This window comes from Colletotrichum destructivum, chromosome 3, assembly GCF_034447905.1.
Source record: "Colletotrichum destructivum chromosome 3, complete sequence".
In the NCBI taxonomy this organism is placed as follows: domain Eukaryota; kingdom Fungi; phylum Ascomycota; class Sordariomycetes; order Glomerellales; family Glomerellaceae; genus Colletotrichum; species Colletotrichum destructivum.
The window spans coordinates 3,969,757-3,993,498 of NC_085898.1; the positions used below are offsets into that span (position 1 = coordinate 3,969,757).

At 54.0% G+C, this 23,742-nt stretch overlaps 6 protein-coding genes across 6 annotated transcripts; 1 reads left to right on the forward strand and 5 right to left on the reverse strand.

The window, feature by feature from the left end:
- Positions 1–176: 176 nt before the first annotated feature.
- Positions 177–936, reverse strand: CDEST_05302 (Putative ubiquitin system component CUE, UBA-like superfamily; the record flags this gene model as incomplete). Its single annotated transcript, XM_062921461.1, has 2 exons — positions 177–494; positions 667–936. The coding sequence occupies 2 exons, from the start codon at positions 934–936 to the stop codon at positions 177–179; spliced, it is 588 nt and encodes a 195-aa protein (XP_062777512.1).
- A 757-nt stretch (positions 937–1,693) lies between these two features.
- CDEST_05303 (Putative CCR4-NOT complex subunit 2/3/5 domain superfamily protein) lies at positions 1,694–4,370 on the reverse strand (the record flags this gene model as incomplete). The annotated part of the gene is made up of 8 exons (XM_062921462.1): positions 1,694–1,753; positions 1,807–1,948; positions 2,000–2,203; positions 2,256–2,571; positions 2,624–3,090; positions 3,597–3,741; positions 3,832–3,975; positions 4,358–4,370. 8 exons carry the CDS (start codon positions 4,368–4,370, stop codon positions 1,694–1,696), a joined length of 1,491 nt encoding a protein of 496 aa, XP_062777513.1.
- A 349-nt stretch (positions 4,371–4,719) lies between these two features.
- Positions 4,720–6,722, reverse strand: CDEST_05304 (Putative cobW/HypB/UreG, nucleotide-binding domain, cobW-like domain superfamily). The gene is made up of 5 exons (XM_062921463.1): positions 6,323–6,722; positions 6,254–6,265; positions 6,105–6,201; positions 5,542–6,052; positions 4,720–5,491 (listed from the first exon to the last, which is right to left on the reverse strand). The coding sequence occupies exons 1-5, from the start codon at positions 6,525–6,527 to the stop codon at positions 5,114–5,116; spliced, it is 1,203 nt and encodes a 400-aa protein (XP_062777514.1). The 5' UTR covers positions 6,528–6,722; the 3' UTR covers positions 4,720–5,113.
- Positions 6,723–6,970: 248 nt separating this feature from the next.
- CDEST_05305 (Putative MOB kinase activator family) lies at positions 6,971–8,914 on the forward strand. The gene is made up of 2 exons (XM_062921464.1): positions 6,971–7,362; positions 7,463–8,914. The coding sequence occupies exons 1-2, from the start codon at positions 7,147–7,149 to the stop codon at positions 8,843–8,845; spliced, it is 1,599 nt and encodes a 532-aa protein (XP_062777515.1). The 5' UTR covers positions 6,971–7,146; the 3' UTR covers positions 8,846–8,914.
- A 1-nt stretch (position 8,915) lies between these two features.
- CDEST_05306 (Putative zn(2)Cys(6) fungal-type DNA-binding domain, fungal transcription factor) lies at positions 8,916–13,874 on the reverse strand. The gene is made up of 5 exons (XM_062921465.1): positions 11,898–13,874; positions 11,813–11,840; positions 11,023–11,759; positions 10,162–10,964; positions 8,916–10,078 (listed from the first exon to the last, which is right to left on the reverse strand). Exons 1-5 carry the CDS (start codon positions 12,192–12,194, stop codon positions 9,844–9,846), a joined length of 2,100 nt encoding a protein of 699 aa, XP_062777516.1. The 5' UTR covers positions 12,195–13,874; the 3' UTR covers positions 8,916–9,843.
- An 8,604-nt stretch (positions 13,875–22,478) lies between these two features.
- On the reverse strand, positions 22,479–23,178 carry CDEST_05307 (uncharacterized protein; the record flags this gene model as incomplete). Its single annotated transcript, XM_062921466.1, has 2 exons — positions 22,479–22,640; positions 23,176–23,178. The coding sequence occupies 2 exons, from the start codon at positions 23,176–23,178 to the stop codon at positions 22,479–22,481; spliced, it is 165 nt and encodes a 54-aa protein (XP_062777517.1).
- Positions 23,179–23,742: the final 564 nt, after the last annotated feature.

The window sequence follows — 23,742 nt, forward strand, 5'->3', positions numbered from 1 at the left end:
TGTTTAATTACTGCCCCTACCCTCCCCGAATTATCTCCACTGAAGCCGTAGACTCCCGCTGCGTGTGTACAGATCCCAAATGCACAAAACCCGTCGCTGCCCTTCCACCGGGAAAACAACGCTTGCAAAACACTCTCCCTCGCGACTTTCCAAGACTGCCTTCCTACCTCTTCCCCTCAGCTAGAGGCCTTCTCCGCAGCAATCTTAGCCTCCATCTTCCGCCTCGCCGCAAGAATCATCTCGTCCCTCCTCTTCTGCAGAAGCGACTGCCTCTCGTCCCGGTTCGAGCTCCATCCCCTGCTAGCCTTCTCTCTCTCCGCCGCGGCATCCGCCTCGGCCTGCTGCCGCTGCTGCGCTGCGATCTTTCCCTGCAGCTTGTACCTCGTAATTAGGTCTGGCTGCGTCGGCTTTTCAGGTGCCTTGGCCGGTGCCGAGGAGCTCGCCGACGCGTTGTTGGCTCCCGGCGGGGAAGGGGGCTGAAACGTGATGGGAGGCTGTGGGTGCAACGTTATAATCAGCAAGCCTGCGCTTTGCAAAGAAAGAAATAAGAATATTGTGATGAACAGCCCCATAGGGTGCCATCACGCATCGTGCCTTCGTCTGTCATAACAAACCATCCCCCACCCCCATCCGGATTCAGGGCGTAAATAGATGGACTAGACTCACCGTCTCCATCCTGCCTGCAAGGATCCTCTCCGACGTTCCTTGAATATTGCCCCCGTTCCTCTGCAGGTCCCAGAGAATGGTCCGCCGGTCCACCTGTGGGAACATCTGTTGTATCCTCTCAACCGCCGCCTCACGCATGCGCAGCACCGACTGAGCACTCTGCCGCGGCGCCGGCGGCGGGGCGGGGGAGAAGAAGAGGAACCGAATAATGAACGCCGTCACCAGCAAGATCACCACCAGGTATGGGAGTGAGATCTGCTCGTTGGCCATGCTTGCGACGTGTGCGTGTGCGTGTATTTCAGTGGTTGAGAGTTGCGTCGGATCCGGTCTGATCGGCGCTATCTTGTTGAGGTTGCGTACGTTCGTTAGGGGCGAGAAGGTAGGGATTCTCTCGGTCGCGGGAACTGAGTTGGTACACGCCTTGGAGAAATTCTGATCGTGGTTTGGGGAAGTGAAGGGGCGTGTGGCTGCTACGCGGGGGAGAAGGGATGTGGTCGGAATAGATACGTGGAGTCCGTCAGCAGCTCGAATGGAGTTGATGAGTTCATCAGCGCCTTCAATTGGGGAGCAGGGGTTTGGGAGCTTGTGTGGCGCGACATCGGAGTTCTCCGCGAAGGAAGGGGCGCACGGAGCTTTCAATGACGACCCACTTACTCCCCGGCCGCTGGAAGCACAACTTCCAAGTATCACCACAGCATTTCGTTGGCAGGTAGAATCACACATGTTGTTAAAGGGAGCAGAGCATGAAGACAGCGGTGCTTTCGAAGCATGGGCATCGTCATGTTTTATTTCCCTTCATTTGACGGCCGTGGATAATTCCCATTGATCAGTGACTCATACACACAAAGCAGTGTTAGGCAGCTTTTGCCATCCGCCTAGCCCAGCTTCAATCCGGAAGCCTGTAAAACGTTGCCGTATCAACATGAACCCAACGCCTGTCGGGTGAAATGCCCAGTGCTCAGGTATTAGACCATTCCAAGCCTCGTCAACCCACCGAGAAAGCTAGCGAACCGTAACCAGGATGGACCTATGCGGTCGGTTGTACCAGATTCGCCGCGAGATCACCGTAGTGGAGCGTGAGCTCTCTCTGCATCCAGGGTCAGTGACCAGCAAGTCGCTTCAAGAAAGATTGATACATACCCGCTCTTTCCGCCAATTGGTGGTGTCCCAGACGATGTAGTAGCCACGCTCGAGGTGAGGGGCAATGTTGGTGGGCATCATAAGCTCATCCTTTGTCAGCCAGACGTGCAACTTCTTGTGCCACCGCCAGTTTCTGTTGTGTCTGCAACACTGTCAGCGAACCTCGGGGTCAAGTTGGAAATACAATACACACAGCTCGACGGCAGCCAAGTGCTGCTTGATATCCTGCGTGCAACTGTAAAAGATCCAAAAGAGAGTCTCCTCGTTGAACGACGGGATCTTTGTGTCGATGGGCTGGACGTTGGTCACTTTGTAGCACTCTGGCAGACGAACGCTGGGGATCGCAGGACGGGGCGGCGTGTCGTCGAAGAGGGAGTAAATCTGCGTCGAGATGAGACTGAAACAATTAGCAGATGGCCCGTCTCACGAGCATCGATTTCCCTCCTTACTCTGACGAGTTGACGTTCAGACCAAACTCGTTGGGATCCATCCCCTGCATGAGCGCTCCGTAGCTGGGGTAGTTGTTCATGAGAACACGCAGGCCCTTCATGCCGAACTTGTCGATGGGCGCCATTCCTGCCAGCGGATCCTGGACCTCGGGGGACTGGGCATCGTTCTCATCCTTGGCCTTGCCGGTGACCGAGTCATTACCGATAGCTCCTAGGGGGTTTCGGCTCTCGGCGGCTTGAGCTGAGCTGTCACCGGGTGTTTCTTCGCGGAGAAGACTGCTCTTCTCGGTAGATCCGTCTTGTGTTCTTGGTAGGTCTTGAAACACGTCAGTGAGAGCCAGGGTATAGCACGGTGACAACTAACGTACCCTGTACGCTGACAATTGACGGGGAGCGGCCATCTGGTCTACTATTCGCAGAAAGCGCGTTAAGCAGACCATTACCTGCGCCTGCACTTCGGGGAGGAGGTATCGCTGCGGGGGAGGGGCTCGCTTGGTTGCCAAAGCCCAAAGAAGGCATCAAGTTGGCGCCACGCTCGCCACCAATCTCACCGTTCGCATTCCTGTTCAGAGGCGGGAAGTCATCTACCGGGTTGGATTGCGCCTGAGGGGCTGGGCCTCCACTGTTCTGGCCACCGAAGCGGAAGGCGCCTTGGCGAGCCGACGTAGGGGGAAACAACTCATCCTGCGTGCTCTGTGCCGAGAGTGGCGTCGACTGCTGGTTGCGCGGTACAGGGCCGCCACCGCCGCCCAGGTTCCGCGATGCTGTTGATGACCACATGTTCGATTGACCGCTCGTGTTCATATGGGCGTTGTTGGAGAGAGACGGAAATTCGCTACTTCAAAAGTTAGCATCCACCACCGCCAGCATCAAACAAGATATCAAGTTTTGAAATGCGCCACAGAGGCAGGAGAGTGGGATTTATGAAAGTGATAATGAAAAGAGAGGAGAAAAGATCCCAGACGGGAAATTTACTTCTTGAGAACCTCAGCGTAGCCCTTTTTAGGCAATTCGGCAGAGGAAGCGGGTGAACCCATCTTCTCCTTTGCTGTGGCTCTCTTTCTAACCAGCCGATGCTTTTTTCTCATTGTTGTGGGAGGTAACAAGAGATGACGACGACTTTGCAAGGGCAAAGAAGAACAGGGCGACTCGGTATGAGGTGTGAGGTGAGTAGTGGGTATGAGGGTCGGATTGTGACAGGTGTAGCCGTTGTGGAAAGGGGAAGTAAAAGGAGAAGGGGGAGGTCATCGCGGAAGTAAAAACAGGGTAGATGCAGGGGGGGTGAAGTGATTGTCCATCTGTTGCAGAGGAAGGAGGAGAGGAGGAGAGGAAAGAACGTACGAAAGGTCCAGCGGTGTTGCCGGTTGCGACCCGCTTAAGCTCTGTGCAAAGCTCACGTTTCCTCCAAGTTGACGGCCTTGATTTTGCAGACCAGCACCTCCCATGGGCACTCCTCCTCCAAAGGCCCAGCCAGATCCATTACTGCCTGTGATTCCAGACATGCCGAGTTAACATATTGCTTCTTATGGGTCGCGTGTAGCCTTATAGCACATGGACAAAGACTATGTGGCCCTACCTATCTTGCCATTTGGTAATCTGTTTGACACCGTCCTCCCAGGTTGTTGTTGTTGTTGTTGCTGCTGCTGCTGCTGCTGCTGCTGCTGCTGCTGTTGGCCACCAAAGCCTGCTGGTATACCACGCAGCGATTGAGGGGCCACTCCTACTTGTTGCGCCCATTGTCAGCTTGGGAACCTCGAAGAGCGGCTTTCTGGGAGAAATAGTGTCCAAGAATATTGCATCCAAGAAGCGTATGTCAAATGATGGCCCCGTTTGTCCATCAAAAAACCCATATCTATGTCAGGCAAGGCCGGCGCTGAATGTCGAGACTTGAGGCTCTGGGGACGGCGAGGGATCTACTGGTGGCATTGATGACGGCGTAGCTGGTCGCATGCATCGTCGCATTATTCCAACAGTGTTTCTCAACGGCATAGAGTCGTAGCGACCAGCATTGAAAGTCGCGACAGGATCCAGATGGTCTTGACAGACAGGCAAACGGCGGGGTACCCCAAGGCTGAAAAGAGACGACAGAGGATCATGCCTACCTGGTCGGTTCATGATGAAGGTTCTTCGCGGTACGTGGTCGCAGCAAAAGAGTCGCGTCGTGTAGCTCGTCGGCGGGCAGGATAGGGGATTCGGGGTTCAATTCGGCTCGACGATGGGTCGGGTTCGCTCGAAGGAGTCGTTGTGGCTCGAAGCTTGCACACAATTGAAGCTCTCTGCCGGGGATTGTTGGTGTACAGTAGGGAAGGTCGAAGCCCAGCCAACACTAACGCGGAGCACCGGTCAAAGATGGATCCGATGGCCTGTGCGTCTTGAGCCCCTCCAAAATACCCCTGCATCAGTGTAAACCCGCGCTACTGCGGTAGGTGTCCCTGGGGCCTTTTTTTGACATCACGCCGTTCCCGATACATGGGATGACAGCTTCCGCAATGACCGGGTGTTGACGATGTATGTGAGCAACGCTTCTTGTCCCAAGGTCTCGCTCTGGTCCTGGAGCCGCTAAGGCAGGCTGTCCCTATGCGGCATGGATGACGAGGAGCATCCAAACCACTCTGAGCGTCTTCTAGTCAAGTCTTCCACCAAATCTTCAGTCCACCGTGGTGAGGCTACTTAGTCCACCCATTTGGATGGTCCATCTTCTCCCACTTGGGCTCTTAATGTTAAGCGCCTTCGCTCGAAGTCCGTATACAAGCTGCTTCTTACCAGTTACAAAGTGTCTTCAAGACTGACTGCGCCAGAGAAGGAAACATCACCAACTAACTACCTGCCAAGTGAAGGTGCACAAATCGCAACGTGTTCTACTCATTTGACTTGTCTGCGTCGTGCAGATCATCTTTTCCCTTTGCTCTCAAGTCAAGAAGGTCTACAAGACTCTTCTCAAAGTCGAGGCCCTTTAGATATCTTCCAATAAGTACGATTTTACCGTCCTGGGCTCCCGCCGCCTCACGTGTGTTTTGCGACGAAGCCGTTATCTCGAACGTCTCCCGAACGCCCTGGGCAAACATTGTGTGGCCGTCTTCGAACACGATCCGACCCTTTGACCGATGGACCTCCACTACCGCCGTCTCATCTCCAGGCACTCGATGGTCCCAAAGAACTGCACGCATCCATTCGTCGACAACGTCAAGCTGTGAACGCCTCAGCATTGGCACCGGCACCGAGACGGTGGAAATGGTCTATGGGATTAGCGACAGTCGTTCAGTCACACCCGACAATGTTTACTCACGGGGTCTGGGTGATTGTGACCCTTTGGCCTAGCATCAAGCTCTGGAACCTTGTCGTATGCATGCAAATTCAGCAGGAAGCCCTCAAGGTTGGGTACCTCGCCCTGCTTAGTGACGTGGATCAAGGCGAGACCATTGATGGACTCTACCCTCGCAATGACTTGCTTCAGCTCTTCATCGGATACAAGGTCCGCCTTGTTGACGACAACGACATCGGCGTGCGAGATCTGGACGTGCGCGGTCGTCATAAGCGGGCCGTGCCCATGGTCGTCGTCATTGTGGTGCTCGTCGATTTCAACCTTGCCGGCGGGATCGTCGAGACTGCGAAGGATGTTCTTCGCGTCTACGAGGGTCACAATACCGTCCAAGTAGATGGTGCTTCCTAGGCCGTCGTCGACCCAGAACAAAGGGGCGAGGTTCCCAGGATCAGCCAAGCCTGTGGTTTCCAGCAGGATAAAGTCGAATGCGCCCTTCTTTGCCATAAGGGATTCGATGGCATTGACGCCAGAGTCCCTGGCGAATTCTAACGTTAGTATTGTGATTGACCCGATACATGGTTGCTTACTTGACAGAGCAGCAAATGCAACCGTTGCCAACTTCCAGCCACTCCTCCACTTGACTGTCACCCTTATTCACGGTGAGAGACTTTTCAATGTCGAGTGCTAGGACATGTAAGCAACTCCAAAATCTTTTACACGGGCTAAGCATGCTTACAGTCGCCAAACTCTGCAAACTGGTGTTAGCTCGATTATCAACTTAACCTCTGGTCGTGCGGCAACATACCGTTCATGATGACAGCAATCTTCTTTCCATGCCGAGCCGTCAAAATGTAGTTGAGAAGAGTCGTCTTCCCAGCACCAAGATAGCCCGTCACAATGGTAATGGGGACCTTGCCCCCATTGTCCCTAGGACGCCCGTCTTCCTCTCCTTCTTCCTCCGGGGTATGCACCTTTACCAGATCAGGCGGGGCGTCATCGTCAGAATCCATGGCGGATTGGAGGGGAACCCTGTGGCCAAGCTCAGACCAGATCTGTAAGAAGATAAAATATTCGGGTCCACAGAAGGGTCCTCTCTTTCTCTTAAAGGTAGCTTTGGATACACCGAGGATATGCTTCACAGAACAATCAGTATGTAGTAGAAAATGCCGTTTGAGTGTTCTGTACGGATAGAGTGAGGGAAGTTTCCCTGCCTGTGAATGAGGTTGTTGCAGGCCTGGTACGTACCTATCTGAACCAGGTTTTCCACGTCGCCCCGCTCTATTTTCGGTCACTTTGGCCGGGCAGTGAGAGAAAACGACTCTTGCTCCGGGGAACTGTTTCTGACTAAGCCGAGGGTCCTTGGGCTGGAGGGTACCAGCGTCCCGAACGGAGAGAAGCTCTGACCCCCAACGGGTTCGATGTGGGTGACTTGGAGCTCGACTTAGCCGCCCGCCTCGACTTTTTGGCACCTGGTCCAACGACGACGATAGACACCACGTAACCTGCACCTCTGACCGCGACCTTTGAAGGCGAGGAGGTCGACAACCGAAAAAAGACACCCACCGAACGCTGCATACGTATCCCACACCTTCATTCATCCCAAAGTGCTCTCTTGCCCGCCCCTTTACAATGTCAATGGCGCCGAGCTCGCCCCGGCTGCCCAGCCCACCGCCGCCCGCCGAAATCCAAATCGGCCCCAAATCCCCCTCGATGGGCGCGCAGTCCAACCGTCAAGCCTCGCCCATGGAGCAGTCACTCATCGAAGCAAACTCGAGGCGTCGCATACACCCGGGCACCAAGGCCGCCGATATGGCTGCTGGTCCGCCGCTTGTCCCCCTTAACGAGGTGCGTACACGGCACTGCGAAACCACTACGATCCACCTACCTCCCTCCCTCTTTTATTTCCGCGCGCGGCCTTCACGCTGACCTTATACCTACCGTACAGCTCGACTCGGCTTTCCAGCTCCAAGAGCACTTGGCCGCCCTACATTACCACCATACCAACAGCAACAGCACCCCGATAACCCGAGCGACAGCCATTCAACTCGCGGCCCCTCCGCCGGGCATCGACCGCACTCTCTGGCTGTATGAACTGTGCCGGTTCCTTATATCCCAGTGCAACACCCTCATCGTCGGCTTCCTCTTCGACTCACCGCCCTGCAGCGCCGCGACGTGTCCCGAGATGCGCGCTTCCGAATGGCAGTTCCTCTGCGCCGTCCACGAGCAGCCCAAGAGTTGCTGCGCCATCGACTATTGCTGCCATACGCTCGACTGGGCCGCCAATATCGTCACGGACCCTAAGATCTTCCCCTCGCGCTTTGTCGTCCTCTCTGATGTCCACAATAAGGGTGTAGCCGTCAAGAACCTCGTCAACGTCTTCCGCCGCCTGCACCGCATCTTTGCCCATGCCTGGTTCCAGCATCGCGCCGTCTTCTGGACCATCGAGGGACAGACCGGGCTCTATGTCTTTTTCAAGACCGTCTGCGACATGTACGACCTCCTCCCCGCCGAGAACTACAAACTACCGCCCGAGGCTGAGGGTCTAGAGACCGCTACGGCCGTGCCTGACGCCAACGGCGGCGATAAGAAGCAGCTGCCAATTTCGATCGTCAAGCCTCCGAGCCGCGGTGAAGGCGGCGTTCAGGACTTGGACGACAATTTCCAACCCGTGGGTCGCACTGCCACGAGACGCCACGTTAGAGCGAGCCCGTCTGTCGGCAGTGCCGTGACGACTGTCGTAGAGGCTGAAGAGGAGGAGGTTGACGTGACAAGCAAACTGCGGGAGATGCGCATATCGACCCCCGACACGGTCGAGGAGGAGCCCGAGGCGGCGGACGTGCCTGTCATTGTCGAGAAGGAGGTCATGGACGATGCATCACCCACGGAAGAAGAGGAGCCTGTGATGCCAGAACCTCAAGTCGTTGAGTCTGAGAGATCTGAAACAGAGCCCTATGATGCGACAGACTATGTCAAGCCAATGGATGATGACCCGAGCAGCGCGTCAGTAGCAGACGAGGTCGAGGAGTCCTCTGGGTTGACCGAATCTCAGACGGAGTCCAAGGCGAAAGAAGCCGATGGCGAAACTGAAAAGTCAGACAACAGTTCCGACAATGATACTGCCGACGGCGAGGAAGAATCCACCGAGATTGGAGAGGTCAGCGTTCATGATATCGTTCAGAACTCGGCCAAAGCGGTCGAGTCGGCGACCACAGATGCCACAGAAGATGACAGCAAACCTGAAGAATTCGACAAGGGCGACAATGAGCTCAAGACACTTTCTAAAGAAGGGGAAGACAAGAAGGAGGCATTATTGGGGGAAGAAGCTTAATGACCTTGCTAATCCTGATGGGTTTGGAAGTATAGATGTGGTCATGTTTTTTTTTCTTCCTTTTTTTTCGTCAAAAGGGGTGGGGGGTTCAGGCAAACAGTCACCATCTTCGCCTATCTCTGGTCTGTCCTAGGGCCAACAGGGACGACACTTGTACTATTGTGGTCAACCCGAGGGAGCTGCTCGACACGGCCACGAAGTTCTCATGGAGCACTTCGATATTTTCTTCTGTTACTTGTGATGAGATGAGATCCATGTATGTATTATTGTTCTTTTTTTCTTTCTCTCTCTTGCACTCCCGATGCTCGTGATGTAGTTTTTCTTTTTTTTCTTTTTTGGCGCGTCACAGGAGCAGTGTATCAATATGAAGGGAGAAGATGATGACAACGTCTGTCTATGTGTAACAGGAAGAACTCCAGTTGGTGTCAGTGAAGTTATCAAGATGTCCCAGAAGAGCAGAAGAGAGAAAGGGGGCGTGGGACAGCATAATGCAATACATTGGTCTCCTCCAGGGGTTGCGAGCGAGAAAGATGGAAAAAAGGACCAACCAACACCAAATTGGGTGGCCCGCCCCGCGAGACGTGGTCTATGTCAGGTTTGAAAAGAAAAGGGGAGGGTCAGGGTGGTACCTATGCTGCTATGAGAGTTGCAGCAGAGGGAGCTGGTCGGGCTCCGGGGTACCGTTCACCGCCCGCTTCGCTCCTCGTTGACGAGACTCGATACATCGGCGCTTCCTTCATGTGTGGACACCACACCGCAGAGGTCGTCGCTCCGGAGAAGGCCGGTTTGATGTATATCCAAGCGTGTATATAACGTGTTTCTGCTGTCGGCGCCTTTGTTGCTCGCCCCATTTTTCATATGTTCTTCTTTTCTGCTCCCCATCCGTTTTGCTGAGAACGCCTGCGTCAGCGTTCTCTTCGTCAGCCTATTCCAAGGGCTTCATCCTCTCCTCCCCGCTAATGGCAACAGACCAACGGAGCCAACTTTCCGTACCCTACTCAGGCCTGATTTGCATCCTCCTCCGCCATTTGCATCTTGGCAAAGATGTGACGAACCTCACGGAGGTTTTCCGCTTGTGCGGAAACGGCGTTGGCGTTGCGCTCATCGGCGAAGGTCCGAACGTTCTGCAGTATCCGACTGTAGCCCTCGTCATTGGGCAGCCACCACCGCACACAGGAAGGCTCATGAAACATCTCGGCCATCTTGGTGCGGAGCGTAATCGGATGGATGTATCTTGGACGAGCAAGTCAAGTCAGTCTCTGTTACGCACGGCACGGATTGCACAAACGCCGGACTGCTCCGGGGGGGCCACTTACCCCATAGTCTCTAACAATGCAAATTTTCTCCTGATCCAGGTGTGATGTTTAGCATCCTGCGGCAGGAACAGTGCTGAAAGGGCGATGCAGGCCTGTATGAGAATCAAACTGCCCTTTGGACTCGACGGCCACTTTTCCACGGCCTCAAAGATTTGACAGATGGCGTACGCGTGACCTCGCAGCTCGCCGTACAGCTGTTCTCGCTGTGTCGTCGATGATTGGCATTTGTGCATCATCATAGTGGAGTTGAATTCGCTGGTGAGCAATGTCGTGGAGAAGATGGGGAAGTCATACAATACCCCGGGGGCATAGGGGTCCACGATGTCATCGTCACTCAGGGATCGCGTGTGGCCGAGATCCGTGACGAGGTAAGACGGGTCGGTGAGCGCATGGTCCCAGCCATCTCTCCAGCACTGGAGCAAGTTCTGGATTCGTTCGTGTTCGGTTGCGAAGTCCTCGGACGAGATCTGGCCCCTGCTGCCCCGCGCAAATAGAGTCGACATCTCTCTTGAGATGACTCTTAGACGGCCTGACTCTGCTTCCAACTTCCAATGTAGGCTATCTGCCTCGTCCAAGATGGCTTGCTGGTCGCAGTGTTCGACAAAGGCTGTGAACCATTCGGGGGATAGCATTGTAGGAAATCCACCCATCAGAGCAATGAAGATGTCGAAGCGCCCGTACCAGGACACGATCATTCTTCCAAGGGCACTCTGAGCAGCCGTCTCCGGGGTGAAGAGGTGCGTCAACATCTCGAATGCGGCCTTTTGGTGCCCCATAAGATTGATCCAGTCACCCAAGTACTCCTATCATTCCCATTAGCAAGAAGCATGCCCAAGGCGACCAAGATTGTCCTTTCCATACCTCGATCGTGGCAAGCTGTAGCACTGTCAGAAGCGTGGCGACATTATGTTTCTCTTTTCTCTTCAGCGAGCTGAGCAAAAGTATCACGCTCTTGTTGTAGTACTTCAAAAATTCCTCTATTTTGCCATTGGGATCTTGCAGTGTACGTTGATATGCAGCAAACCCGGCGATCGCGTGAAGCAAAGCCTCGTTTTGTAGAGCAAAATTTGGAAGAATGACACGAAAGAATTCGTGGGCGTCTGTCAACATACAGTAGTGGTAGTGTGTGACGTTTTCGCAAAAGTACTCCAGGTGCTGGCGCAAGTCAGCAGGCAGATGTGACCAGTCGGCGTGGCCACTCAGCGACAGAATCGCGAGATCTGGCATCGCATATGCGGTCGTTGCTTGACTACTCGTCGACGCGGAAGGCGATGAGCTTTTGGTCCCTTCATGCGACGGCGTCTCGGAGTCATGGCGTGTGCCCCCTATGCGCTGTAGAGTGGCCGATGAGGTTGTGCTGCTTCTGCTTGTCCGGGGAACTTGCTTCTGATAGGACGCCTCGTCCCCTTCATCCTCGTCCAGGATGGTGTCTAACCCGGCAGGCTCGGGTTCTTCCTCTCTGTCTTCTGCGTCGTTAGAGGAATCTGGACTGGTCTCCTGAGTTGACGATCCGTCTTTGGATGTCGTGGACTGTGCAGCCGATCCCCTGGTTACCGGAGCCTCCGGGTAGATGCATTCGCGACTTCCCTTCCGACATCCTATAATCGAATCAGCTTAGATGTCCTCCCAAGGCAAGTTCTGGTTCACATACTGTCGCAGACCGGTCGAGTTTCATCGCACTATCTCCGCAATTAGAAGAAAAAGACCTCGCTTGTGGCTTCTTCGAAAAAACCCACCTTGACTCTCCGGCTTCTGCACATGTAGCATCCGGACCTTGTGCGGCGGTGCTTGACGTGATCCAGACCCGGTGCCGACTTCCTTCGATTCCTCGAGGACTTGGGAGCAGCAAGTCCGACTGGGTCGGGGAAGCCAGTGAAGTATCCCAAATTAGGATAGGGTCCAGGCATGGCACCACCCATCATTGGCATCTGGGATCCGGGAAACTGAGGAGGATGAGTGTCCTTTGGGCTTGTGCTTTGGCTGACAGCCACCCCCGTCATGGAGGTGAGGAAGTGATGGTAGTAATCGCCCATTTTCGTGATCGGGAGCTAACGGTGTTGCGGTTTCTATGTAAAAGACAAGGGGGCCAAGAAGATGAGGTATTGTGGAACGCGTGTCGGGATGTCCTCAAGAGCTGACATGCTCTGGGGGCAAAAAAGACTGTATCCCTTGAACTTCGTGGGTCGCTTCTCGCGAAGCGGGGCGAGGTGTAGTGGGGTGTGGTCAGAGTCAAGCCGTGCTTTGCCTGGGAAGGACGGCCGTCGAGTGAGCCAGAGTGTCGTTAAAGAATGACTCCCAGGAGTCGAAGACGCCGAGGATTATGGAAAGAAGGTCGGTCCGAGGAAGGGGGGGCTGTAACACGCCGATCAGGCCAACCAGATCCAGAGCTTCTGCTGTTGAGCTGGCTGCTTTTGGTCCGGGGCATGGATACTATTTCTTCAAAACAACGACTCCAGCCAGCTTGGTAGAATTGCGGAGGATTGGACGTGGGAGGGGGAGCAGCTGCTAGCTCGGCATAGGTTGAAGAGGGGTCCGTCCTTGGAGTTATGAACCACAGTGAAAGGGAGGTCAACAGGTCCTTATTTTGGAGAACCAGGATTGAGTGAGCTGTGCCACCCTGAAGAGGGTCTAGGTCACCCAGAGCCACAACTGTCCCTTCCGCAGTCTGCACGGCGAGTGGTGATGACCGTAGTGGGGCTCCTGGACGCCCAAAATGTAACTGGGTTAACTGGAGGGCGGGTATCGCAGTCCACGCTTTGGTGATCTGCTGGCGGGATTGGCGTTACGACGTGGGCTCCTGGCAGGTGCTACGCTAAGAAGGGAAGTCGAGACTTGTAGGGAGATGATGATGAGGTGATGGTGTCTAGCCTTTGTGCTCAGGACAATCCCGGTTGAAATCGAAAGCCCTTGAAGGCTGGCAAGGAGAAGATGGCCAGGTGTGGTTGGCCAGGGTTAAGCCGAAGCCAAGGGGCATTAATCGGAGCACCAACTGGTATGGGAATCGAGTCCCAAGCACGAGCCAGTGTCAACTCTCCTTCGGTCGTGAACGGAAAACACCAGGTTGGTGTGCGCCGATGTGCCGTGGTTCCACTCACTTGGGTCCGACAAGGGGTAAAGATCGAGAGACAGGGTCAGACTCGGATGCTCGAAGCTGGGTAGGTGATTCCAGGATTGAGACGAAACTGCCCGAGAATGTGGGTTTAATGCCCGCGTTACAGGAGGGTATGCGGAATGTGGTATCCTGAAGGGATCTCGCTCGCCCCTTGGTAGTGAAGATGTGGTGCGTGCAGGACAGTGCGGTATCTCGATGCGACTAAGCAGTGACAATGAATTGAAGAGTAGGCTGGGACTATATCGAGAATCCTGAAAAGTGGTGGACAGACTGCTGGCGTGGGGTGAAGAAGTGTTATTTTGTCTTTTGATTTTTTTGGCGCTGTCGCCCTCGCGAGCTCAAGCACCGTTCTGCTGGCAGTTCCTTAGCCTCGGGAAAGCGGTTTGGAACGACGGCCCTAGGTCGATTAAGGTTCCGGGATGGCGCGTGAGAAATGGAGCGGCGGAGGCGTGGTAGACACTTGCAAGGAGAGCGATCTCAGGCGTGATATGGACGGAGATGCCCTTCCTTCACTACCCGTGCCAATGGACAAACGTGGCAACGGCTGGCTGTTCCAAGGCTAAACGGCTTGAATAACCGGTGCGTGCTTGATTTGGTCTGGCCGTCTGCCCAAGGTCTTAGCATGGAAAGAAGGAGTAGGGATCGCCAGGTCAGTGACTACTGTAGACAGGTTCGACTCACCCCTCAAATCAAAGCCACCGGTCTCTCCACGGGCGCATATGTGTGTGTGACTCTAGGGCAGAAGTTGGACGTAGAACTTCTGCTGAACGAAAACGAGGCACAGATAAGCCCTGGTAGAGACATGGGTCTTCAGTTCAAGGTGATGTAACGAGCCAAAGCAAGCGCCCGGGCTGGCGGCGGCGGCGGCGGCGGCGGCGGCGGGGTGGTGGTGGTGGTGGTTGTGGGGGGCGAATCTGAGAACGGGCTTGCTGGGGTTGGAAGAAAAGTCGACACTCAAGGCCCTGTCAACAGCCGCTTGCTAAAAGTTTGATCAACGCCAGGCTAGCTGGAAATGAGGAAGGTTCCTATTGTTGATATGAATCATCTGATGTCCTGAACCAGGATCTAGCGATAGAAAAGCCGTGACAGCTAGGGCATACGATGTATAACGGAGAGTCGCCCTGGCGTTGGCATGGATTCAGAGGCAGTTAGTTGGCCGTACAGCCCAGCTTGCGTATACATGGCCGCCAGGCCCATACTGTGAAACCCACGTTCCCAAGTCCGTCGGCGCAAATTTGTGTTAGTAGCGTGAGTGTGTAGCACGGCGCCAGCTGTCGTCTGGCAGTTGGCAGCGCGTAGGCGCGTTCTTCCACGCAACTCTAGCGCGGAACTTGTCCCAACCCTGGCGCCCAGTCACAAATCCAGGCCTGTTAGCTTCGATCGGGAGGTCACTCTTAAACAATGTGGAACTGGTCCTGTCTAAGACTGAGGAGATTGATGAAAGGAAGCTCCCATGAGCCCATCAACCGCCACTCGGAGTGAATTCGTACTGTCCAGTGCAACCGTGTAGGACTCAGAACAAGAGGAGCAAGAGAGTGTAGACTGGGCGTGAGCTTGAGCTTGGAAGGAGCGGCCAACCAGTCACTCGTAGACGGCTTTCCGTGTTCCCACGCTGCTGGGGCGTGGAGCCACGGACTTGGTGGAGGCGGATGGGGGCAAGTTGGTAAACACTAATGAAGCCAACGCCCCTCGCCCACTTTAGACCACGCCTCAGTTCACACCCTCTTCCAGGTCCTGGGGAGCTCAAGACCCCAAATCTGGTCCTGCTGGGACAATCGAGGGTCCTAGAGGGGTGTCGTTGGAACAGAAGCACAGACACGGGGCCGGGAGGTGTGGCTAGGGTGGAACAAAAAGAGGAGAGTGTGAGGGGAGCAGAGACAGAGGGAAGGAGGGTGAGAGCAAGCATCATCATCTAACTTTCTTGGCACGAGGAACCTGATGCCGCTAGTGCCCATGCTTAAAAGAAGGCGGCCGGTCCTTTGGACAGGACGAGAAATGAGTCCAGGTCGTCCGTATTTGCTGTGGCCAGCCAGCTGGTATCTGTACGACTATTGCCGCTGCTGTTGCCACCATCAGCTTTGCCTCTGGGGCTTCGTAATTCGTGCCTTGTACCTTGTGCCTTGTGCCTTGTGCCTTGTGCCTGAAGCTGTGCCTGTGTTGTGCTTGGTGACATGTCGCACGCGGGTGGAGCCTTTGAAGGACGGGAATCCGCGGGATCGAGGGACCGGCGGCGTTGACAGCAGCTGCAGATGCAGATGAGGGGAGCGATCCGGGACGTTGCCGTTGCCGTTACGGCCGATTGTCGAGGGGAAGTAACCCTGAGTGAAGCCTAAGGTAAGCTATCACGGCTGTTTAGGAAAGATACAGGGACAGAGTACTGTGCCGTCCGCATCTGGCAGAAGCTGCCTGGGCGAAGAAGGGCTGTCTACCGCGTTGTTTATTGTGTCCGTTTCCCATCCCAAGCCTTGAGCCATCGGTCAAGGGAACTAATGCGCCGAGTAGGCAGCAGGTAATGGTGGCTGCCTTTGCGCTCGGCATCTGTACGTGGACTCCGCCAGACAGGTACCGTTGGTGGACGTTTGGTAGCTGCTGTTTCTCTGCCAAAAAGCAGGTGGGGAGGAGTCGACGATGGATGCATGCTTGCATGCATTCGTCCCAGACTCCCCTTCCCTCCCAGGACAGGTAAGAAAAGGGTAGGGAGGGCCCTTGTCAGCGGTACGGGCCAATTGATTCATCCGTTGTGGATATGTAAGTGGGTACTGATCATCAATCCCAACATGCAAGCAGAGCAACATCATCCCATGCCAGGATGAGCGGCAGGAGGCAAAGTTGGTCTCCGCTCTCTCTGATACGTACCGTCAGGCCTTCTCAGGCAAGAAACAGGATGTGGGCGTCAACGGAAGGAAGCAGGAACTAGATTGGCATGAAAAGTGAAAAGAAAATAGCTACACACTTGCCTGGTTCTTCGACAAGGTGAGGGGGATGGGCGTGCATGAACGGATGCCGATTTCAAGAGATGCGACGATGTGTCCGGTCTTGGGAGTGCTTGCCCACCTACACACCTCATATGTTGCCTGGTAGAGTACTCCGTATTCCACAGGTATTCGTACTTGAACAGAAATTCAGGCTGCTTGCTACACTTACACTCCACATGGGCGGGCTTGAAGTATGGCTTGCATGGCTTGCATGAAAGTCACGTGGCTTGTGGGGGAAGGGATGACAAGTTGAACGATGCTTGTTATGCAATGGCGGTCTCTCGTGCCGATCAGCCCTCGAAACAGCAGGAGTAATTCTGTGCTGTATCCGTGCAGTTTTACAGAACAGATATAAAACATGTACACTATATCAAAGCTGGACGGGCCGGGCCCACCTTCCCACGGTTCAATCCCCACGGTGCCTTCGGCATCGGGGACTTTTGCAAAGCAGGCAGGCGGCGGACACGGCATGATCCCTTCCTCATTTCTACCGTTCGGGAAAGGCCGCTATCCTGCACCTGTCTCGCTCTATCCGCCCAATTACACAATTACTGCAAGTATAAATACAATACGACTCCACTGGGGTCCTCCGGACCTGGCACTCTACTTCAATCAGCGTGGAGCGCAGACGGTCTCGGAACATCGGATCACCTTTTTGTGTTTGAAAGCGTCAGTCCAAGTGCACTCACTACCTAGGTAGGTAGGTAGGTAGGTATACGCTAGACACTAGGTGTTCAGGCAACGCGGACAGGCAGGCAAGATCCAACGATGCACGACAACGGCGACTCCAATCTACCGAATACTTACTCGTCCGTCAAAGAAGTACACGAGACATAAAAATCTACCTACGCGCATGATGTGTGGTCCGCTTTTGGCGCATAGTGATTCATTGAGTGCGTGTTCCTCTTGGCTCTGAACCAGGTCAGTTTGGGCCAGTTGCTGTGCCTTCCTGAATCTTTCATCCATGTGCCCGTGTTACTTCGCAGGTAGGTAGGTAGGTACAGATACTCGAGTGGAATCGGCGCAGCCACCGGCATCAAGCCACCCCAGTCTCCCCAAGACATATTGTCTTGCATACAGGTCCTTTAAATATCTTATCCAAGTTGCTGTTCGGGCGGTATTTACGGATCCTAGTGCGGTACACAAACACACGACTCTTCAGCACCACGGAACACCCCCGAATTGCAACGTCCAACCTTGCACAGTAGCTTTGGCCCCGCATTCACCTGCTCTGGGGGACTAATAGTGAGCTCAGGCAAGGAACATTGAGATTTGCAATAAACCCAATTTGCTTTGAAATCCTGAGGTAAGAGGAGGCACAGGGAAGTTACCGGCTCGTGTTGTCCAAAACTCCGCCTCTTGCCTCCTCTGCTCCTCTTCTGCTCCTCCTCCTCTTCCTCCTCCTCCCATTAGAGCTCCATGGGATTCAGCCCCCCGCCAGTCACTTTCGGCATGGGCCGGTATGTGCTTCTTTGCGGGCTGCGGTACGAATTTAACCTCCAATGACCCCTATCCAATGGTCTCCAGCGGCCCAGACCGATCGAAGTACTGCGTCGAGCCCCTTGCTAGGTCGCCCCCCTCCCCCCTTTATTTTTTCCCTCTCTCTCTCTCTCTCTCTCTGATGCTTTTTTTTTTTTTTTGGCTTGCATGCGTCTGCCTGCAGTCGCCGGTTCCCGTAAGTTCGTTCGCTGCCCTAGCAGCTGACAAAACCAAGACAGAACACAGACGACACTTGTCTCATTCGGCCTCCCGATTTTGGGGCTTTAATAGCGTCCTGTAACTTGACACTATCGGCTGCTGCAGTGTCCTGCCATGGAATACACTTCCAAGGTGCCCTCACTTGTGTATCGCTGCGATATCTGATGAAAACTCTCCGTGCACCGACGCCACCACGGCCACAGCATATTTATCATCAATCGGCAAGCGCGGTATTCCCCGGGGGCTGCCTCAACACCAAGGTCGGCAGCCCATAGCCAAAAGGGTCACTTTGCTAACCCTCGTATGTTGCAGCTGTCAAGGTTGATAAATACTATCTACAAAATACTCTATATCACAGTAACAAACGAATAGCCTTATTGCACCGCACGCCCGCTCAAACTCCATCTCGGAATGTCTTGACTCCCCAATCCAGCTGAGCTGAGTTAGGCTTTATTGCGCCTTGCACTTTCCTCTCCCCAAGGTAGTCGACTGTACCTGAGTAGACCTACTTACCTGTACAGTGGTACCTGTATTGCATATTCGTCGTCCAGACGGAGCAGCGTCTCATGTACCCATTGCATGTCGGAACCCACTCTGACTGTCTGCCTGCTTGGGATTTCTTTTCATCCGCCCCGCCCCCAGCCATCGCCAGCAGCCCGCCTTCTAGAATGAAAATACAAACGCCGCCCAGGTTCCTTCTCCCAAGCGGGACACTTTGCTTTACCCACGCAAAGGCTAGTCGTGAGCTCGTGGTAAAGATGACCACTGTTTTAGACTTCCAATCTGCTTCAATATCAACAAACGGCGTCCTATAGCAGGACGTGTGGCCCACTGAGTCGAGTCAACAAACTCCGACTATAGTCCGAAAAGACGAGACAAATAATTCGCTGCAAAACGTCGGCCCACAGACTTCTTTCCGACCTGGCTGGGCGCAGGGTCCCAGCACGTTAACGGGAGAAGCTGTTGAAACGCGAAGGCCTAAGAAATGCAAACGAAAGGGGATGGATCGTGAGAAGAGAGAAGAAAAGGAGAGAAAAGAAGAAAAAGTCAATTACATTCATTCCCTGGACGTCGTAGTTCATCTGCTGCAGGTGCAGCGTAAAAGGTTTCCAGTCTCCCATGGCAAGGCGCGCCCCGAGACAAGGGCCAGGTGGAAAGCCCGGAATCCTGAAGCCTCTCATCAGTCTGGAAGTCTCGCAATTCTTCCTGCATTGCTTTTTTCATCCCCACTACACTATACATGGGCTAGGCGGCCATGGCGTATGGTCCATGTGTATGCGCCTCAACTGCAGATTCAAGTACCAACTTGTTGGCCCTCTCGACACCGGCACGCGTCGATGGCCACATTTGAATTTTACCCTCGAGGTTTCTACTAGGACCTGCCGACCAAAGTGTCCCAAACACTGAGAGGTGCTCGCCCAGACCAACGTGGTGTCATGCTGTTTGTTGACCCCCTTTGCGTCTATTTCTGCCGCAGAGTGTGCCCCCCCCCCCGAAGCTCCGTGTTGAGGACGGGATGCATCCATCCGTGAGAAGGGGAAGAGGAAGGGGGAAGAGACCTGCAGTGAGCCAAGACACCCCTTCTGGAGGAAGCAGCACGAAAGGTTCGACAAAGCCCCAAATCGCCCGCCCACTTGAAGCCCAAGATCATGTTGGTCCAGTTATGACATCGACTAGGTAATAAGGGGGTTCTCGCACACGGAGAGCTCAGACAGTGGAACACGACAAACAGGGACCTGTCATTGACAAGGGGCCTTCACGTCAATCCTGCTGGTGCTCAGCCTACATCTACATAGAATTATACGGGCGAGGGCACGAAGCCGCCAGAGCCACCACGTTCTGACTTCGGGTACAGTCATCCTCTTTCAGGACGGCCGGCGACCGTTGGGTCTGCCTACGGCACGTTGAATCTTCTTGGCCGCAGCTTTCCGGCGGTAACGGAAAGACGGAGACATCTCCTCATTTCGACACGCCCGGGAATGTCTTGCTTATTCGAGGCTGACGCCCGACGATGAACAGACTGCGAGGATTTATTATAGTAACGAACTAACGCCGCGTCTGGCGGCAGGGCGGGATCGAGCTTCCCTGCCATAAACAACAGCATGTCTTGCTATGAGATTTTAACTCCGTGTACAGCTGTCAAATAGGCAAAGCGCCCAACAAAACAACGGTGCTGGCCACAAGTATACCGGACTGTGGAACACACACAATACGCCCTTAGATCTCAAGTTACTCATGTCTGACTTGGCCAGGCTTGACGCTGGAATCGCCCGGCTCTCGGGATGCAAAGTCGACCGACCCATCGGGCCTCCACGTAAAGGAAAGCTGCAAACGTTGAACGAACTGCGGAGGCCCTTCCATAGAAACCTAGTGCGAAAACATGATGTGGCCAGGGCGCCTAGCGTCATCCGAAGATTGGCCAGACAGGACTGAGAAGCAGCGCGAACGCGCAGGTGTGTCTCCAGATGGTTTTGCGGCGTCATGCCTTTCTCTTTATTTTCCATATTTTCCGCAGTGTGACCCAAACGGTCTAGCCGTGGCTTCAGCTCGACACGAGGTACGGGTGCTTTCTGCCCTAACCGCGTCTAAAATAAAATAAAATTGTACTAACGCTTCGCTGTGGCTGACTCCGGGGGCGTTTGCTGATCAACCCTATGGGCACATGGGTTTGTGACACGAAGGTGCCCGGATCGATCGAATCGAACGATTCATATGGGATTTGGATCTATGAGTTCTGAACGAAAGTAAGAGCCGAGGCTGACGACGAGGCGGTTGGTTTCTCTGCGCGTCATTGCGATTGCAGGTCGACAAAAAGCCATTTTGCTGCAAGAAGACGGACTACTTCATCTTGACACATTGAGACACCTTATCTGAGGAGAAGTCACTGTCACCCTTCTGCTTGGAAACGATGAAAATCCCTTGGATACGAGTCATTGGCAGCCAGGCCAGTCGCCTCACGCGTTCTTCAAGTCATGTTTTGTATTGGCCACTCGTTTCCCCGACCACAAATGGAATGTCCAACTTTGACTACCTACAGGCTCGAACATCACGAGTTCCGGTTCAATACTCAGATAATCACGGCGAGATCCTCTTCAGTAAGGCTTCGATCAAGGCGTCACTTTCGGTGATTTATGATGTGTGATTGGTCACTCGACCCAGCAGGTTGAGCATCTTAACACTCGAAAGTGTGACAAGGTCGCCTCCCATCTACAACGAAACTGACATAATGCGCCTCGTCTGGATCTCCCTTTCAATAGCAAAATCCTCTCCCGGCGAGTCACCCTTGATCCCCATTTTCCTACTCAGCCTTGCACTCCATACCCGATTCTGGCTCTCTGAGGCCTCCGTGTGGGGCTTCCAAGTTCGAAGTCACAGTTGCAGTCCGTTTGGCAGCTTGATCTTCGCACCGCGGGCAGGCAGGACTGGTATGGGAGATGTTGGCGAAAGCATACATAATCTCTGGCATAATGCGTAACCCCTGATCGCCACTGTTTATATTGATGTCGCCGTCGTGTACATTGACCCTGCAAATGCGGCTGGGATCTCCATTTCGTTTTCCTGGCGTACTGAAATCACGACATGTTCCGCACGCGTCGTGACTTCTAGGCTGAAGTGATGTGGTACGAGCGACGTGCTGAGGCACCGAGATTCTCCTTCTATGGTGACCGGTATCAATTTTACTACTCAAAAGGCGACTTAGGCAACATCTTGGACACCTAATCTCGGGCGCAAGCGTGGTACTTCTATTGCGGCTTGCGAATTTCGGGCATACTTGCTTTCGTCATATGAGACGGACTTGGCTCATCAAATGTCAGCCAGGGTCTCCTTCCTCGACATTATTCACACCAAGTTAGTTTGAACGTCCTTCAGGAGTCAGTCTATCTTGGCCGCGGCACGGAATGCTGAAGGTTGGATCGAGGAAACGAGAACCCCAGTCCGTGCATGGCGGATCTCACGGAGTTGGACTCATGCAGCCTCGTACTTCAGTTGGACGGTGCCAGGGACAAATTCCCTTTCATATCGTTTGCTTCGATATGAGATGCCATTCTGACCTTGAGCGTCTAATCGATATTTAGCCCCGGAGCACCAAACGGCTCCCTGGCTTATTGCAACGGATGGACGAACCCAAAGACGCAACAACTGACGAACACTACAATATCTTATCACAAAGCCAGAAGGCGCAGTTAGAAGAGCAGCCGGAGCGGCGGCACTGATTCTTGGGGGAGTTGCACTGCCAGTTACCCAGGGCGCGGAGGGTCATGTTCTCATCGCAGTGCGCCCATAGTACAGACTCGGGTTTGTAGTTGGGCTCGCAGTCCTGGAGCTCACAATGAAAATCGCCAAACAAGACCGACGAGAAAGCCTTGTGCCCTAGAAGGAGGCACGAATAGCTAGTCCAGGATGCTCCCTTCTATCTTGAACAGTGCACGACTTACGATGGACCAGGCGCTGGGCCCCAGAAGGCCGCGCTTAGGGACAGGCGTAGTGCCGACGGCGACGTCGTCGAAGTTGTGCGGGTTGAACGCCAAAATCTAGTCGTAGACCTCTCGATCGGTCTTGTAGAGGGTCACGTTCGGGCTGCCCTCGATGACGGGACCAGTGACGGCCATTTCGCCCGAGTCCTCCATCAATTTAGGGGGCACCTCGTCGATGCGGCGGATAACATAGTTCTTGTCCGCCGAGGTGACGAGTGCCTATTGACGAGTCAGTCTGTGTGTCTCGTCAAGAGGAATAACGTAGGCGCAAAGAAGGAAACTAACGGCTCAAGTCAGCAGGAGAACTGCTGCTAGTGCTGCCTTCGTTGTGCTAAAAAGTATTTTACTGGAAGGAGTTGCACTAGAAGCGGTCTGTTGTCAAGACAGGAAGCTCAAAGTCGTGAAGGCTGCTCGAGCAAATCTATCCATAGGCGGCCGCTAAGATAACAGGCAATAGTATGCGATTTTAAGTCGTTTAGTCTGCTCAACGACTGTGGACTTCTACCCGGGCTGGAGGGTCTCGTTGTGCTGAATATTCCACCAATCTGCCAGCTCCTGCACCAGCGAGGTTATCGCCAATTCGAGACTGAGATCCAAAAGGATCACAACGCGAACTGACACTGCAGAGAACATCTCTATTTTGGACCAAGCGAGAAAACCGCCGACTGAAACCTTCTGAGCGTAGGGTCACTCTGTGATGGCTTGGGTCAAGGCATGCGTACCCAGGCAGCTACGTTCGACCTGGGCTACATACCATCCGGGGTGTAGAAGAGAGGATCGGGACGGTGGTGAAAAGCCTAGAACCTATTACCCGGCAGCACGCTCGTTCTTCCGCAGGCACACCAGGCCCTCAAGTCAATAGCTTTTTCGATCGACAGCCTCTTTCCTGTTGCAGGACTCTAGGGGTTTCAAAATACAGTCCAAAAGGGGACTGGTGTACTAACAACACGAACTTGGCGAATAGCAGGTTTGTATCCTTGGGAACTAGAACCCGTCGGGCGGTTAGGACAGTATATCTGATTCCCAAGTCGTGGCGAGCCCCGCCAGAATTCTTGAGGATTTCGGGCTGGCTGAAGATAGGGATGTGTCTTGTTGCTGAACCCTGTAGAAGTCCAGTGATGAAGCTGTTTGTCTGTATGTCTTCTTCTTTAAGTGAGTTTCAACAACGAACGTTTTGTAGAAGGAGATCGTAATGGGGGAAACATTGTAGTCCCTGTGGTGCCAGAGGCCGTGCTGTAACTATAGCAAGATGTCGGACATGGATTCAATCTCTGTAACAGCCTTTTAAACGAGCTAGATTAGCGCATACTTGTTGAAATCC

Bases quoted from the DNA above. Each gene is read 5' to 3' on its own strand.
- CDEST_05304 (XM_062921463.1), bottom strand. From the start codon at position 6,527: ATGGATTCTGACGATGACGCCCCGCCTGATCTGGTAAAGGTGCATACC. The intron at 6,053-6,104 runs GTAAGCAACCAT...AGAATTCGCCAG, and splicing joins TGCATTTGCTGCTCTGTCAA to GGACTCTGGCGTCAATGCCA. The intron at 5,492-5,541 runs GTGAGTAAACAT...CTAATCCCATAG, and splicing joins GTCACAATCACCCAGACCCC to ACCATTTCCACCGTCTCGGT.
- CDEST_05306 (XM_062921465.1), bottom strand. From the start codon at position 12,194: ATGGGCGATTACTACCATCACTTCCTCACCTCCATGACGGGGGTGGCT. The intron at 10,965-11,022 runs GTATGGAAAGGA...TGGGAATGATAG, and splicing joins TACAGCTTGCCACGATCGAG to GAGTACTTGGGTGACTGGAT. The intron at 10,079-10,161 runs GTAAGTGGCCCC...TGCTCGTCCAAG, and splicing joins GCATTGTTAGAGACTATGGG to ATACATCCATCCGATTACGC.
- CDEST_05305 (XM_062921464.1), top strand. From the start codon at position 7,147: ATGTCAATGGCGCCGAGCTCGCCCCGGCTGCCCAGCCCACCGCCGCCC. The intron at 7,363-7,462 runs GTGCGTACACGG...CCTACCGTACAG, and splicing joins CGCTTGTCCCCCTTAACGAG to CTCGACTCGGCTTTCCAGCT.